This window comes from Anguilla rostrata, chromosome 3 (genome assembly GCF_018555375.3).
Source record: "Anguilla rostrata isolate EN2019 chromosome 3, ASM1855537v3, whole genome shotgun sequence".
NCBI classification, from domain to species: Eukaryota; Metazoa; Chordata; class Actinopteri; order Anguilliformes; family Anguillidae; genus Anguilla; species Anguilla rostrata.
Genome location: NC_057935.1, coordinates 12752145 through 12768781, shown reverse-complemented (window position 1 = coordinate 12768781; position 16637 = coordinate 12752145). Strand labels below are relative to the sequence as shown.

The window sequence follows — 16637 nt, the reverse complement described above, 5'->3', positions numbered from 1 at the left end:
TGTTTCACAGTCATTTCAGACCTGTGCTAAACGGGCCACGGTTCTTCTCCAAAGGTTTTTACTTTGGAGATTTTCAAGCTTGAATTCGACCTCTCTGCCTTTCTGCCTCTGGGTAAGCTTCAACACTGTCACTTAATGGCTAGGACTAGATTAGCTGGCGCCCACTCTGGTGAAAACAGGCAGAATTTGAAACCCCAGGTGGGTAATTGGTGTGGAGCGCTCCTTTGGCTTTGAGTGAAAACGAACATGTAAGGAGATCTGGGCCCGTATTCATAAAGCTCAGAGGAGTGCAAATCTGGGAACAGTTTTGTCTTAAAAAAATAAAAATAAAAGGTTAGGATATGAATAGGGGGAGCCTGATCCTCCATCAGCACGACTACTCTGAGACCCTTTATGAATATATGCCCTGAAGCAGAAATACCCCGCTTTCCAGTCAGCTTCCTCCATACGGGTTTGGTTCCACAATGTACAGGGACTGACATATTAACTTTCACTCGCTCCGTCCGCTCTTGTATTGAAATCAGGTATAAAATGAAGCATTGTTGAACTTACCGAAAAGGGAAGGTAAACGTGGTTTTTGCTTTCGTTGGGTCACCAGAAATTTCCCTGAAGCTACATCTTTATTCAAAACAATTCTTAGCAACCCAGATTTTAATACTTTGTTAAATTACAGCACGCACGCACACAAAACATGAAGCACCATATTTTAAATCACATTTGTCTTTTTAATTTTTTTGCCATTTCCCCAGTTTTCATCCTTCTTTTCCAGTATTTATACAGTGTGACAAATAAATACCACAAGACCGAAAGAGAGACAGAGGGGAAAACATGCATCAGAGGACGGGTTAGCTGAGGCGTGGGACTGGGGGGTAGGGGCGGGGGGGTGTTTGTGACAAAAATCTGGGGCCGCTGTCTGGCCCACTAAAAAATAAGGTTCAGCGCAACTCTTGCCGACTGTTGTAGGATCAAAAGGTGCCCCGCGGAAAAGCCGCTGCACTGCTAGCACCACCGATGCCACGGGCCGAACCTCACAGAAACATCACACGGACATTTCCTGGTCCTCAGACTCCAGCTGTGCCAAGCACCTGTAAGGGTTCAGGCTGCTGCATATAAATAAACAGACTTTTAAAAAAAACGTAATCACCATCCCCTAAGTGTAATCTGCCAACATCAAAAACCAATAATAATACAAACAATACAAAAAAACTGAGACTTGTTAATTTTGTGGTCTGAAAAATAAGCTTCTTAAAAAATATATATATAACTCAAATGACAATGGAGAGACCAGGTGGTAAAGTATGCAATGGTTTTTTTTCTTTTTTTGGGGGGGCAGGGGGAAGGGGAGGGTGAGAGTTATGGTGGGAGTTGCGCTTTTAAGACTTCTCAGCAATTTTTGAGAGATTGTCTTTGCTCCTTCTCTTGACGTCCCAGTTGTAGACACGTGCCATGTCTGGAGGGGAGCGTGTGTTAAGGACTGTTTTTCTTTTCTTTTGCACCAAACAGAAGTCTTTAATTATGACGGTTTACCGTGAAGGGGGCTGCAGTCCCCTCCCGAGCGACGGCACGTTTACCTTTACTTACCTGGTTAATGTGATTTAATTCCTCTGAGTTCGGAAGGGAAGAGCTGTTCTCGGATCAGAATTCTCCTTTCCGCATGCTAATCTTGTCCAATTACAATCCAAACTGAACATGTACCGAAGTCATCACTGTGGTATCTTTTCACATCAATCAACAAAGTTGCATTACATCTCCCTCTAGCAACTGCACATTGTCACATCCATACATCTTATGAACAATAAAACCTGCCTTCAGATGCAGTAACAGTAACAAGATGACAGTTAAATCTGCGTGTTACACCTTCCTCCGCTGATTCACAAATAGTGCCCTCGCTCATTTGCACCCAGTGCTCAGGTGGAAGGATACTGACTTCAGTGGTGGTGAACTGGTCCCTCAGGAAGTTCAGGTCCTCCTCCAAGGAGTCGAGGTTCCGAGAGGCAGTGGCCAGGTTCTTCTCCAGCAGAGACTGCGCCTCATCGATGTCGTACTCCAACATTACATTCGCCTGGGCACGAGGATATATACATCAGACAACAACAGGCCCAATCAGCTCATCACAGCTCATCAATTACCTACGGTCTACAGTATCTAGCATTGTGTCAAGCCTGGTCTTCAACACACCCATGAGCATCACGCACATGGAATGTAACTTGTACTACCAACTAACAGTTGGTAATGCCTATTGAAATGTTTTTCCTTTAAGTTAATTCAGCATACCCACATACAGCATGCAACAATTCAGTCCATTTTACCATCATGGTCATGTTAAACAGCTATGGCATAGACCATGTACGGTATATTCATTATGGTACTGTAAATGTACATGTGTGAGTGTGTGTCTGTATGCATGCACCCATGACCAATTTTTAAGCATACTGGAAAACCAGGTACAAGTTTCATATATCTGTCCTCTTAGAAGTTCCAGATTCCAAATCCCATCACCCCCTTTGTAGAACCTGTTCATTTCAACTTGTTGCTGTCACATTTAAAGGGCCAAAATTGTCCATGTGCATTTGACATCCCTAGATTGTATGGCTGATCCTTGCACAAGACAACTGCAGACAGAGAGACCCTGCTAATCCGTGAGTGAAAGCGATTTCTGACATTGATGGATTTTTCCATTTGGGAAGAGTTTTGATTAAGACTCACCCCAAGCCACAAGCAAACTTTGTCTGTGGGCGGTACCAAGGCCTTGCAGTGCACATTATCAGCCAACAGGAAGCGTGTCTCCATGGGCTCCGTTGTGTCCTAGAAAAAGAAGGGACAGGTAGAAACACTAACACAATAAAAAACTGACAGAACATCGCACAAGGGATGAAACTGAAAGAAAATGGAAACACGAACGAAGGTAAATCCCATGCTTACCTTTTTCTTCTGCATGTGTCTTAAAATTTCTAACGTCTGCTTGATCTGTGGAATTTGGCTTTTTAACCTGAGAAACAGCGAAGCGAGAACAATTATTAATACCTGCTTCTGCTCCATAAACTTACAACAGTGTACAGGAAAAGACTGCACTCTTATTAGTTCATATGAATTTGCTTTAACATTTTATTTCAATTAATTTCATATTTTAACATTTCAGCCTACATTTTAACGGGATCTTTAACTCAATAAATTTCTCAACAACTAAAGCTCTCCGCAGAATGGGGTTGACATTGAAAGTTCAATCACTCAAACTGAATAACTTTTTTATATGTCTAGTTTTTAAAAAGAGAATTCGTAACCATAGCTCTTCTTACTTTACTGTACTTTATTGATCAAATCTGCAATGAGATCCTGCTGAGAGCTGTAGAGTCAAAGGGCTTTTTTCAAGAAATTAATAGCCTCCTCATTTTTAGGGGGAACTATCCATTTAAACGAGTCATCGAAAGTTTGGGAACCACTGCCACACCCCATACCTCAGTTTCTTCTGGGCCAGGTTGAGCTCCATGTACTTGTACTTCTGATACTGCTCATCCAGCCTCCTCAGCACCGCGTCGGCCGTGTCATTGCCTGGCTGCTTCATGAAGGAGTCCACATCCTCCTGCACCCGGCACGCAGAGGCAGAGACAGAACAGAACCAGACAGTTCAACAACACAGACAGCTGCGACGGCACTTCGAGACACAATTCCATCTGCAGTGGCGAGTCACCAATCACGAATGACCGAGGAATTTATAGTCTGGATGAAAGAAATCTCCAATTTCTTTTTAATGCTGCGCTTAAACGCACTTAACGCAAGACATGCATTTAACGTTGAAGTGATTCCGCAACACAAGACCACCAGCTGCATGATAATACCTATGTAGCTTTATATTATGTCGTTAATATTTTCTGTCAATAAGTTGTAGCTCAATAAACTTGCCGATTGTCTAGAAAAAAGCGATAATTAGTTATTACGTTGACTGTACTGTACATGGTCCATACACACGTCCGGTTTCTATGAAACAGATTACTACTGTAGTGTTATAAACGTACAATATTACACACTGCAAGTGTAATGCATTTAGCTAGAGCAAAATAGCTAAACAACTACTGCTTAACTTAACAAACGTTAACAAACCATCTATCATTTACCGTTCAAGGAAACATATTGCCGATGAATTGTGTCAGTTGGAAAGCTAATATGTTTTTAACGGACCAGTAAATTAAAGTTAACGGATTCGTAGCTGAGGATTGTTAACGTTAATCGTATAGCTTTATACTGGTCGATATAGCTATTGTTGGCACTAGGCTAGCTCGATAGCTACACATGGTCTGAAATGCAGAGATTCTCTCTTTGGTGCAGACCTCCAATGTATTCACTAACGCTACTAGCTTGTAGTTGTCAGATTAAACCTTTGCTAGCCAGACAGCTAACGTTAGCTGCCTTCAAACTACCTTAAAAGGAGAACCAGCTAGCCAACGTTAGCACGTTTAATGGTTGCGGCTGGCTGGCTCGCGAAACAAAGCGAGACACAGTGCTTTGTTCTGCTTAAATTTCAATGCAGAAACCCGACAGATTCTAAAAAGTAGGCGCAGACGTGACAGTTTAACGTTTGTTTTCTCACCACAAAGACTGCTTCAGGGATTCCGAGATGTTTTTTCTTGTTCGCAACCCCGGCATCGCTACTTTCCGTGGTCGTCGCCATCTTGAAAAGATTACCCCTCCCTCCTCACGCAGAAGTTGAGCGTCACGCGCATGGAACGTACGTTTTCTCTCCCCACCCCTCTCTAGAGAATACGTTCCATAAATCAACATTGACGGGGAGTGAGCCAAATGTCCCTCGACTGGTCCGTTACGTATTATCTATCACTGAAATACTGCTTTTCTTGTTTGGCAGTTTGTTAAAATCAAGATGGTTCCTTCGTACTTATTTAATCATCACTGTATTGCTGGCATACCTGTCGCCCCAATTAACGATGTGTACCTGGTACCTGCAATTCAGGTGTTATCCGCTTCGTGTCTATATGTTACTGTTGTTGAATATATAAAATGGATGTGATTAAATGGTTATACATTAAATAGAAAACGAGAGAGTTCGGTGACGTAGAAAATAACTTCGTTAAATAAATGAAGCTAGACAAAAAATGTAACAAAAAATCTAAAGGTCTTTAATTTTTTATGTTGGTACAGAATGTGTAGCACTTTGAACAGATTAGATTTATTTGACCAGTTTTTCTCTTCACTTGTGCCTGGCCTACATCCTAACATTCTCCATGCTTACATGTCATATGGTCGTGCTTGTGCAACATTTCTCAGGAGGCATACAGATTTGCACTTTTTCTGTAGCAGTTGAAATATGGGTGTTTTATTTATTTATTTTGTTTTGTTTTTTGTTTGTAAACCAGTTTTACTTTTAGAAGAAAACAAGCCATATAGAAAAGTTTTGTTATACAGATTATTCCCATATATGATGTGGTCGCCGTCTTTATTTTTTTTATTTATGGGGGTTGAATGTGACAGGAGTTGCTTTGAGAATAGATTCTCCATTCTTAAATACACTCCATCCGATGAAAATTCTCTGTCACATTATTCTGGAAAAACTCCCAAAATACTGAATTGGAAAAACTACTAGTACCTAACCAAACCTGAACCTATCAGGAATAGTGAATGACTATGTGCACATTTGTAGAATTCCAAATGCAATTCATTGTGAGTGCAGAGCTGATAACCAATATTTTATAATGCACTGTGATGATGCCCATCTACACTCTGGAATTAAATATGATAGAGATCACATCCAACACGTCTTAAATTTTCTGGATATATAATGTTGTGCTTCTACGGCATACACATGGACTATTAGATAAATATGCATTCGATGTAACACCACAACAGTTGGGATAGACAATCTTTTGTTTATTAAAATAGATAGAAGCATTTTCCAAAAAAATAAAAATGTATTGGCAACAACATAGAGATGCATCAGTCAACCCATCCACCACCACTACCCCACTTAGATAGGCCAGAATCAGGTCTTTTCCAAAAGTCATGTACAACAGCCAAACCTGCTCTTATTTCATTTTTCCTCCAACTTTTCTTTGTAAGATTATGAAGTGCTGCTGTGCTCTGGTGCTAAGAGTGAAAGAAGGATTAGTCTGGTGTTATAACCGGGCTGTGAATCGCACAAAGGGCACAGGAGAACTGAGTCACAGTCCCAAAATCTAAATGATCTTTCTTGCTTATGTTTATGCATGCCTTTCACTTCCCACATTTCTTTTACAACTGACTTTCACACCTACACCTTTAAATTCAATGCACTGAAGCACACTGGTTCTGTCAGGAAGAAGCAAAGGCAGCTGCAGCCATGTCCTGAGCAGCTGAGCTCTGCGCTGTCTCTTCTGCAAAGTAGTGGTTACAGCGGAAACATCAGGCACAGTCACCAGGAAATCTCACACTAACACTAGCTTTTCATCTTATAAATAATGCAACCATATCCCAAAGGTTCAGTTGGGAGTCCATCTTGATGAAGGTGAGAAAAAAAACAGGACTGTTTCCCCGCCACTACTAGTGGTTTGTTTCACGTGATGGAAATACAGAGGCAGTGTAAGGCTGGCCAAAGAGAAAGTGCTTTTATAAGCTGCTGTGATTATGTCATCGGCAGACTAGTCTGAAATAAATGCACAGCTACATGCCACCCTGCCAGCAAACTGTTAGGAGTCAGGCAAGTAAAACAGACACAAAAAACGCACATTCAAGGAGTCAAACAAGATCCATAGTGAGATGCCTGTACCAAACAGCAAAAGGGGGTTGATCCAGAAAAGACCGAGTCCATACAAAGGTCAAACATTCCTGCTTTTAATCCGATTTAGATTCTTTCTGTTTTCCCCATGTTTAGCGGCTCAGGATTGTATTTCTCTCAAGCTCCGCTGCACTCAGAGGAAGTAGTTTGAGAGTTAATTCTAAACTGAAATAATCTGCCCCCTTTCCTCCACAAAATCCCTCCACTCTTCCTCCCCCCCCATGCCCCCAGATGTTTTCTCAGTCCTTGCTGCAGTCCACCCGGTTCCCGTGTAGCCAGTAGCAGATCTGGGCGAACTTGAGCGGCGTGAGCCGCACGGCCACGTTGAAGTCGCGGTTCTCGCCGTCGATCTCCAGCCACTGGTGCCCGGAGAAGACGCCGATGACCTTGCGCTCCCAGCGCTCGAGGTCCGAGTCCCAGACGCGCCCGTAGACCCCCGAGCCGCTGGCCCCCGGCCGCGCGTCGCAGTGCTGGTAGATCAGGTCGTTGGACTCGTCCTCCACGGGGCAGAAGCGGTACACCAGCTCGCCGGGCCGGTCGCTGTCGAAACCGGAGAAGTGTATGCGCTTTCCCGCCAGGTCCTCGGAGGAGGGCGCCACCGAGAGGCGCATGAAGGGCCGGCGGTGGGGCCAGCGCAGCTCCAGCAGGGCGTAGTCGAAATCCATGCTCACGTCCTGCGGGCCCTGGATCCACCCCTTGGGGACTCGGGTCCTCCTGACACGCACCCAGCGCACCAGGGGCTTTTTCGGTGGAGCCTGGCCGGGCTTGGTAGTGTTGACCGAGGGTGGGGTCAGGAAGCCCACCCTCAGCTTGCGGGCACCCTTGACATAATCCTTCCCATCATGCACGCAGTGGGCGGCGGTCAGGACATGGCGTGGAGACACCAGGACCCCAGTGCAGCCTGTGGAGATGCGCACCGCTGTGGAGAAAGGGTAGTCGAGCAGGAAGTTGTCACCGCGGATGTTGAAACGCCCATCGGCGCCATAGATCTGCCGCCTGCGCCTTTTCCCACGCCCGATGGCGGGAGCGGAGCGCCTCCCTCTGGCCAAACGCGGCACCGCGTCCATGATGAGTCCCTCGCTTTCTTCCTCGTCTCCGTCCTCAACGTCCACAGTGGTCAGGGTGCGCGAGCCGTTGTCGTACAGTGTCTCGAAGGCCAGCCAGTCAGCCAGCAGCTCTCGCCTGGGCTCTTGCTCCCCTCGGTGGTAGCAGCTGGAATTGCAGTGGGTGGTGAAGTCCAGCTGAGCCTGGGCACTGAAGCGGGGGCGGGCAAGCGAGCGAGGGGCGTGGGGCACCAGAGAGGGCAGGTGGCCCGGATGCTGGTGGGGTGGTCGCGCCCGAAACGACAGGGCGAGGGGGAGGAGCAGCAGGAGGAGCAGGAGACAGGAGGAGAGAGGAGAGGTGCCCACAGCTCTCAGGTGTGCTGACATGGTTGGGATGACGGTGACCTAAAACAAAGACAGAAGAAGAATAATCAACATATATATACTTGTTGGAAGTTTTCAAATTGTGTCACTAGAGAACATTTACAGTTCCGTATGAATAAATATAAATTCTCAATGACAGTGACCAGGAGAAAAAAGGGGGGGGGAAATCATGATTTCTTTGCTGTATTCCAGTGAAAAAGCTCACTTTCTCCACGTGGGGGCAGACAAAACACACACACACACACCCACAAACGCATACGCACATACACGCACACACATGCCAGACACACATTGACATACACACAGACAAACGCACCCATGCACACACATACACACAGATGAACCGACTCAAGTTACAACACAGATTAGGTAGGGCAGCCAGGCAGTCTGCAAAAATGTACTTTGATTAATGATGTTTAAAAAAAGATTAGTTTTATTCATCGAAAACAACTGCAGCTCCCCCGGTGCCTGTGTGAAGCCAGTCATTCGCAAATACTGGACGCTTTACTGCCCAACATCTGCACGCAATCAGAATATGGCAGGTGGATTTTCAATCCCCCTCTGCTCCAGTCTGATTGCGAGTCCATGAAACCGTGCGACACCATCTTACATTTGCCTTGCAGGTCTTCACTTCACTTCACGTCCATTATGCCCTCCCGTGATTACAAAGCAGCCATTGTGCCCTTCTCCACAAACACCCCCACCCACTCCGCAGGTTTTCAGCAGGCCTTAAGGATGCTCACAAGGCTTAATAAGAACGTTTCACACAGAAAGGGAGTCGAGCTCGTCGCCCTCGGACATGCCCCGTGGGAAAAGCTTGTGGTCAATGACAAGTTTTTGGATGTGCCGACAAAAGGGCAAGAGGTGTAAGCTTGAATGCGTTTGGCAGCAAGTTGCAGCAGATCCGCTCTAAATGGGGCTGATTAATTGGGGGGACTAAAGGCTCTGGTGTGTGCGTGCATGTGTGTGTGTGTGTGTGTGTGTGTGTGTGCATCTGTATGCACCTGCATGTGCTTGGCCAAAAGGATGTCTTCACTCATATTTTTAGTTAAAGCTCTGGGGCAAGGTGGGGCTCCTGCTGTGTTTCAGTCTTATGGGCTACTCCATGTGTCTGCACTAGCGCATGTGTGGTTTGTGCATGCAGGCAGCTGGGACAGACCGAGGGAAACGTGATCAGCTTTAGGAATATGGACCCTCAGGCTGCGCTGGAGAACGAGAGAGTGAGTGTCTGGAGAAAAAAAACTAAATCCAACAAGTCAGGGCAAGAAGATAAAGATGACTGCGCACACAGAGACAAAGGTTACACCTCTGTATGGATCCACCCAGAACAGCACAATCACTGCACTGTTCATCCATATCTGAAACAGGGAAATTTAGTAGTTTGTATTACTTTCAGGAAAACACACAGGGTCATAGCCGAATTGAAACTGAGTCAAGAGCATAAGTGTACACAGAGCAGTTTTTTCCATAATGGGCAGTCATGTTTTTACACACAGAGTATGTGATTGTATTTAAGTTGGGGAAAACTGCAAAGCTGATTTTCTTATGTACACATGAAGCAGCCTTCATTGTTTTCAGACCATCAACAGTTAGAGAGGAAGCTCAGTCTGTGTTGTATGAATTTCATCCAGACTTGCCTTTTGCTCCCTGTCCATTTTCTTTCTGAAAACTACTCCAAAATGTGGCCAATGGAGGGAGAAATTGTCATGATTTTACAGAGTCAGGATATGTATATATGCTGTTACCTCAATAAACCTTAAAACATCAACCTAAAGATTTCAAAGACCCTCACACTAAACATCCAGTATAGACAAGGAAATTCCAGTCATTATACATGTATCTGGGGCCAAAAGAGACTGGTTCATTGCATGGAAAACTGATGATGGCCTGTCAGTGCAAATTTAGTCAATGCATCAACAAGACTGGCATAGGAACAAGATATCCCATAATATCCGACCTCAGTACTTGTTATCCTTTCTGAAGGATCCATTAAAAAGGATTCAGTAGTTTCACCACATGACCTTGAAGTTTGGTCACATGGTTGACTGACCTATCCTCATTTATAGAGGTCTTCCTGTAAGCACAAGGCATTTATGACAAGAGGATAAGAAGTAAAGGACTACTAACAAAGCTTCACAAAGCACAAAGCCAAGATACAGATAATTCACTTACAACTGGGAGTATGGTCAAGATCTGGCCATGGCACTTGACAAAGCAAGAACAAAATATGGATATTGATTAAACAAAATTAATCAGAAATGTTGCACATTAAATATTTTATTACATGGCATTGTTTTTGGAGCTCACTTTCATTAAAAAGTATCTGTGGAAAACAATAGGTTTTCCCTCCCTTACATGTGTTTCTTGAAATGGAGAACTAAAGTGCAATGCACAGAAAAATGTTTAGTGTTAATTTGACTCTTAACAGGTAACATTTGGTCCCACATTCTGGAGCGGGACCAAATGCAATCTTATAAGAGTTGAATTAACACTGAAAATTTAACTGTATGCAGTCAGATTGAGTGTGTGCTTATGCCTCCAGTCCCCAGAATATTCCAGAGTCTCTCTATAGACCTTGCAAATACAGACTGCATTCCCGCATTTCTGCAACATCTTTTACCACCTTAAAAAACCCACCCTGATCTTCCTCTAAATCTCCAGAACATACAGAGAACACATGCGACACTTCCGTGTCTAAATCAACTCTAAATCACAACATTAACAGGGCGTAGGACTCACGTGTCATACAAAGCTACCTCCGTTAATGCAGTTCTCTAAAGTGTCTTTCCCAAACGCAACTCTAACCATTATCTGAGAAACTAAGGAATTCCTTGAGAACAACCTGTTTCCCAGACGTCGCTTTTGTCCAGTGAACCCCCGCTTGGTCTTTTGTCTCTTCTCCCCTGTGAATGACTGTTACACTGTCACATATCAAGTCCCCTAAAACAACAAACTGTGTTTACTTGGCTCTCTCGTTCGTGCTGATGGGCTCAGGACCATGGTGCAATCGCAACTGAAGTTTGAAAAGATCATTTATTCTTTTCTTTTATCTGAAGGGTACCAAAGGGCCATACCGATTAAAATACGTCACTGTCACTCAACACAACTGCACACGTTATCAGAGTAAACCGCGATTTCAGTTTCTGCTGATTTGAAGGCGACTGTAGTAATACGCAGAGCAGCCTATTGTGATATTGAACTTGCGCCACAGTTCCTAGTGAAGATTATGTTGAGACTAAAGTTACTGAAAGTGAAAAGTTGGTTAATTATACAAGAAAAGACATTTACAAAAAACAAATTACATTTACCTCTGGGACAATAAAACAGAAGGACCGTCCAGTTAAATCCAGATTACGTCTTCTTCCCCTCCAAAAACGCCGGGTAGGCTACTCCGTCTTTCTGTCTAACTCCCATCTCATATCTGTGAATGGCAGGTATATTCCTCCCCTCGGGCCACTTAGAACGAGTCCCTACTTTAAATCACGTATCCGAACCGAGTCGGGCCAAATCGAGCTGATACCGAGGTAAGTCTTAAAGTCCCGGCGCGTTTCTGTGCGTGTGTGTCAGTCTGCTCGTCCCGCGAGAGAGGCATAGGCAGCCCTGCACTTTCAAGCTTCTTCAAACTACCGATGCTGTTTTCTAAGTGTAGCGTTATTGCACTTTACCTCGCGGTCCTAGCGCCCAGACGCAGTGTCTGTGGTCACAGACAACAGCGCGGAACGTTAAGCCACCGCTTGTTCACATCCGAAACCAAGATTTAACCACGTAGAACGTGCTTATAAAACGCACGGGGAATAGGTGCTATGCCATGGCATGCTTGCATTGTGTTTTTATTTGTTGAGGAAATGGCCAAACCGTAATTTTGCTCCAGAAAATTATTCTAGAGGCTTACAAAATACCACCTGCCAACTATAACGGCAAGGCAAGCAAGCCCTGTTTAGCTGTAGGCAATGGAATCCTTAAATAATTAAATGATAACGTTTTTCCTATAATCCCGAGAATTTCATGGTTTAGGGGTTTAGCCAGGTTTATGCATTCCAAAATGTCATTCCATTGTGTTTAACACCCAAGCCCCAATAACAGACTGTGTTTTTGTGTAACCCATCAAGGTATATATCATAACAACAACCATTGTTTAAGGTTAGAAATGAGCTAGAATTCATAAACCAAGATCCCTCATCGCTGCTGGTTTTCAAATAGCTCACCTGAAGCAGGTAAGTGAAAGAGAACAGTGAGTGCAATTGTTGCCTCTAGCCATTGGGATTCCAGGAATGTTGGGGGGGCAGGGGGCAATGGCGTCTTCTACTCTCCCCTCTACCCATACCGGGGTCAGCCTTACCCCTCTAACCTTGATCTCACCCAGGCCTTCTCACACCCCCTGCCCTGTGGAATTCGGAACCCCTTTATTCCGATCCAGTCCCAGAATGCACCTCCAAGAGCTCAGAGGCAGGGCTGAGGGTACAAAGATCAGCAGCGGATCATTGTGAAAATCTTCCAGTAGCAACCAGCAGCTCAGCTTTCAAAGAGAATGTGTAGGCAGTGTGTAATGGTTTGGGACTTGGGCTTTTAAAGGCTGCAGGTTCAGTTCCCATGTGGAACACTGTAGTTGTACCCTTGTGCGAGATACATAACACAAACTGCTTCAGTATGTATCCAGCTGTGTACATGAATACTGTGTCAACAATGAAAAAGCTATGGTAAATGGACTGCATTCATATAGTGCTTTTATCCAAAGTTGATGCCTCTCATTCACCAGAGCAGTTAGGGGTTAGGTGTCTTGCTCTGGGACACTTTGACACGCCCAGGGCGGGGATCGAACCGGCAACCCTCCGACTGCCAGACAACAGCTCTTACCTCCTTAGCTATGTCACCCCTTAAGCTATGTAAGTTGCTCTGGATAAGAGCATCTGCTAAATGTCTGTAATGTAATGTAACATGTGTATTGAACAAACCGTGCCACCTCCAATACATCAGAAATAAACAAGTGTGAGCATGGACAGCCCCCTTTGCAAGCTTTTCTCTGATTCATTCCACAGACAAAATACAGCCCCAGCACATCTGCCAGAATAAAAGTGTCTTCATTTTTTTTTCTTCGTGGACTGCAGCTGACATCACATGGGTTTGACCTGCAGTCATGTCCAAAGGAATTTGGCTGAAATATTAGTTTACACATCTCTTCTGTACACTGTTGAGAAAAAACACTAATCAGCAGTGGTCAAAGGAGCTTTTCTCAGCCTTTGTACATTTGCACAGGAAATAATATGGCTGCTTCTTAGCTGAACTTTGAAGACAGCTTTTTGGATCAGTCACCAAGACAAATATAGCTGATGTTTTATTGCCTCCTGATCCCATTCAGCACCCTGTAAAGGTCAGCATTTTTCCCCAGGTCTACAGTCAGGAGAAGGAGGTCGTTATCGCGCACTGCGCTTCAGTTCAGCGGGAGCGCTGAAATTTTCCCCGCGTCGTTGCTTGCATGGGAGCAGGGGGTTCGGCCGTAATCCCCAATGACAACAGTGCAATCATCCCAACTTCCCTTCTTATAAAAAGAGGCCTTTTCACATCTGGCAAGAGACAGACAGAGTGAAGCCACCAGCTGAACACAACTCAATTCGCGCCAACGGCAAAAAAATCATGACATTGCACTTATTGTTTTCTTAGTTGACACCACTGTCCAGAGTGACTTGTGTTGTTTACATTTGATGTACTTTCCATTCATACAGCTGTATATCGACTGAAGCAATTCAGGTTCGGTACATAGGACAGAGGCACCAACTGGCAAGCCTATTCTATTAATCTAGAGTGTGGATGGGCCCTACAGTCTGATATAAAGTCTGAGCCATGCTAGTGCTGGTTGTTGCCATGCGATAGATTGGCAGCTTGTCCAGGGTGCGTTCCTGCCTCTTGCCCAATACATGCTGGGATAGGCTCCAGCACCCCCCGCGACCCTGCCCAGGATAAGTGGGTGTAGATAATGGATGGATGAATGAATGAATGGATGGATGGTGCTGATTGTGGCTGGCACCCCTGCAGGCTGGGTCATACATTTTTGTATCTTCACCCTGGGAAGAGAGAGTTCGCAGTTGTAGGGACATCTGTGACTTATCATGCACCAGTGCCACCCCCCTTCTTGGTCAGGCACCTCTGGCCTGCCAGCACAAGGGACACATGATGTGTCCTCCTCAAACTCCACGTCTGTGCAAGCTTAACTGAGGCGGGGGGGGGGGGCGACTACTTAATGAAAAGAAGCAGTAGCTTGTTATCACACACGTGTGAGGGGAGAATGTGTACAGTATGATGGAGAAGGGGCTTTGTGCAGATGCATGAAAGCAACACGCACATACAGCAGCAGGAGGCCTGAACCTGGAACCTTCTGGTTGCATGCCATCTCCCCAGAGCAGCAGCTCTCTGGCCTGGACCAATCGGCCTGTCATTTGCAAAGGAGTGCAGGCAAGAAACATTTGGAGTTGTGAAGGGACAACCTTGAAACTTTTGAATGGAAGTTGGAAACCCATCTGAATCTTGTAACTTAGTTTCATGATTTTAAATATTGAAATCAGAATAAACCACATCTCTTTCATGATGAAAGCCAGAAAGCAACTCAGAACGCATCGTGTTCATCAGACTCGATGAACAGCAGATAAAATTCTTCCTGGATCCAGCTAGCAAAGGTCTCTGATAGCTTAGTTTGCATTAAATGGTCAGGGAAATGGTCGAACTTCCACTTAAATAGTTCACTTCAAGTTACATTATTTTTTGGGGTGCTGGGGTGCATGACACACGATCCACAGCTGTCCCTGATTCCCATCTTTCCTCTCCTTGCAGTGGTAATTAATATTATACGGCAGTACGTGGCAGAATGCCTAGCAGTCAGTGTGTGAGTCTCACCTCTGCGAGTTACCCCCCCCCCCCCACTCCCCGTGTGGGAGGGGAACGGGGACCTGGAAGCAGACGGTGTCCAGGAGGTGTAAATCTGCGAGGCCTGGAGCCGCAGCGATATCACGTTCCGCCCGCGGCGGGGAACAGGTCTCCTCTCTGCGGGAGGGAAAATTCCTCCACGTGTGTTGCCAAGGGCCCACTCGCTTCGCTCCCTCATTCCTCCTTTCCCTCCCTCCCTCCCTCTCCTTCTCTTTCCCTCTCCGTCTCTCTTATCTTTTGCCTGCTCTCTTCCTCTCTCTCCATCACTTCTGGAGTCTCACTGTCCCTTTCTCATCTCTCTTCTCTTTCTCTTTTTCTCTCTTTCATCCCTTCTTCCTCTTTTTTCTCTTTATCTCTGCTTCGATTCGAGTTTTCATTTAGTGCTGCTCTTCGGGTTTTTCTTGTTGATGATGGAAAGCCTTTTTATCTAAGTGCACTGAAAAATGTTCAACGTTAATTAAGTCAGGGAAATTCAGTGTATCCGTGTAATGTTATCCTGGTAAAGTGCATTTATATCAACACTGGACTCATATGAACTCTTTTCAGAGTTTCTGAATTCTGTCAGAGTTCCTTCGACACAGAATATTTTCCTGTTTTTCAGCTGAGACGGAGAGGAAGAGGGTTTTTTTTGCTGGTGGTAATGTACCTCTTCTTCTTCGTTCTCTTGAGCGGTAAGTAATTACGAAGCCGGAAGAAAAGCAGTAAAACACCCTCAAGCTGAGGAATTTGGCTGGAATCTGGCCTCCCGTAACAGGCAGCCTCCTACAGTACAGTACGGCGGTTGTTCTCGACCTGTCCTGGCTTCACTCCCGACACACAGCGACAGAATGCCCCAAGCCGAAGGGGTGTGTAAACAGCGAGGCTCAAAATTCAACACCATTCATCCGTTTGTCACCTCGTCTTTTAAGGTGTCCCCAGAAGGTCCGCTGGCTTTGTGGCTTTCTTCCTCACTCACATTCCTGTGACTTCAGTGGAGCTTGAGCAGAAAATGGCTCCTCTGGAAATAATTCATCATGCGGTTCATCAAGCTGGCTTGTCCGCATAATGAACAATTTTCAAATTCACGAGAGGGTTAATGATCCAACAAACTTGCATTTTTATATCTAATATATAACCATGTGTGTATACACACACATACTCACATATCTATAATTTATATTCAAAGATATTCATCTGAGGAATTGATAATTCCATTTTGGATGACGTGACTCATTTCAATCTGTGATTCATTAAAGTTGGGTACATAGAGCGTATTTAGCTACACTTTGGTAATAGACTTATGTACCTTTTTTTCCAGTTGAGGGATTACTGAAAGCTGATTCAGCTGGAGAGAAACCATAAAGATTCCAGGAGCCTGAGCAGGGTGTGTGTGCACAAGGCATACTTCAGATTTCTATGGAAATGACATGAGCGGCGCTCGCAAGCTAAAACCTGCGTTCATATACTGCACATGAATGTATATGCACCTGAGGGGCATTTCCACAGCGTTATGCACCTCTTACAGGTGGTGGGCCGCACAGTAGAAGAGGTCACGT

At 45.0% G+C, this 16637-nt stretch overlaps 2 protein-coding genes across 4 annotated transcripts; both read right to left on the bottom strand.

Annotated features, from left to right (window-relative positions):
* Positions 1-704: 704 nt before the first annotated feature.
* On the bottom strand, positions 705-4743 carry vbp1 (von Hippel-Lindau binding protein 1). The gene is made up of 6 exons (XM_064326298.1): positions 4586-4743; positions 3456-3580; positions 2923-2989; positions 2707-2805; positions 1924-2062; positions 705-1450 (listed from the first exon to the last, which is right to left on the bottom strand). Exons 1-6 carry the CDS (start codon positions 4664-4666, stop codon positions 1374-1376), a joined length of 588 nt encoding a protein of 195 aa, XP_064182368.1. The 5' UTR covers positions 4667-4743; the 3' UTR covers positions 705-1373.
* A 1113-nt stretch (positions 4744-5856) lies between these two features.
* Positions 5857-11844, bottom strand: prss23 (serine protease 23). Of its 3 annotated transcripts, none has more exons than XM_064326295.1 (2): positions 11496-11844; positions 5857-8208 (listed from the first exon to the last, which is right to left on the bottom strand). In XM_064326295.1, exon 2 carries the CDS (start codon positions 8188-8190, stop codon positions 7000-7002), a length of 1191 nt encoding a protein of 396 aa, XP_064182365.1. In that variant the 5' UTR covers positions 8191-8208; positions 11496-11844; the 3' UTR covers positions 5857-6999. The 3 variants fall into 3 exon arrangements, with proteins under 3 accessions (XP_064182365.1, XP_064182366.1, XP_064182367.1); XM_064326296.1 differs by lacking the exon at positions 11496-11844 and adding an exon at positions 10927-11457; XM_064326297.1 differs by lacking the exon at positions 11496-11844 and adding an exon at positions 11030-11457.
* Positions 11845-16637: the final 4793 nt, after the last annotated feature.

Excerpts from the sequence above, each read along its gene's own strand:
- vbp1 (XM_064326298.1), bottom strand. The coding sequence starts at position 4,666 with ATGGCGACGACCACGGAAAGTAGCGATGCCGGGGTTGCGAACAAGAAA. Across the intron at positions 2,990-3,455 it reads CTGGCCCAGAAGAAACTGAG|GTTAAAAAGCCAAATTCCAC; the intron begins GTATGGGGTGTG and ends GCTGTTTCTCAG. Across the intron at positions 2,806-2,922 it reads GACACATGCAGAAGAAAAAG|GACACAACGGAGCCCATGGA; the intron begins GTAAGCATGGGA and ends TTCTTTTTCTAG.
- prss23 (XM_064326295.1), bottom strand. The coding sequence starts at position 8,190 with ATGTCAGCACACCTGAGAGCTGTGGGCACCTCTCCTCTCTCCTCCTGT.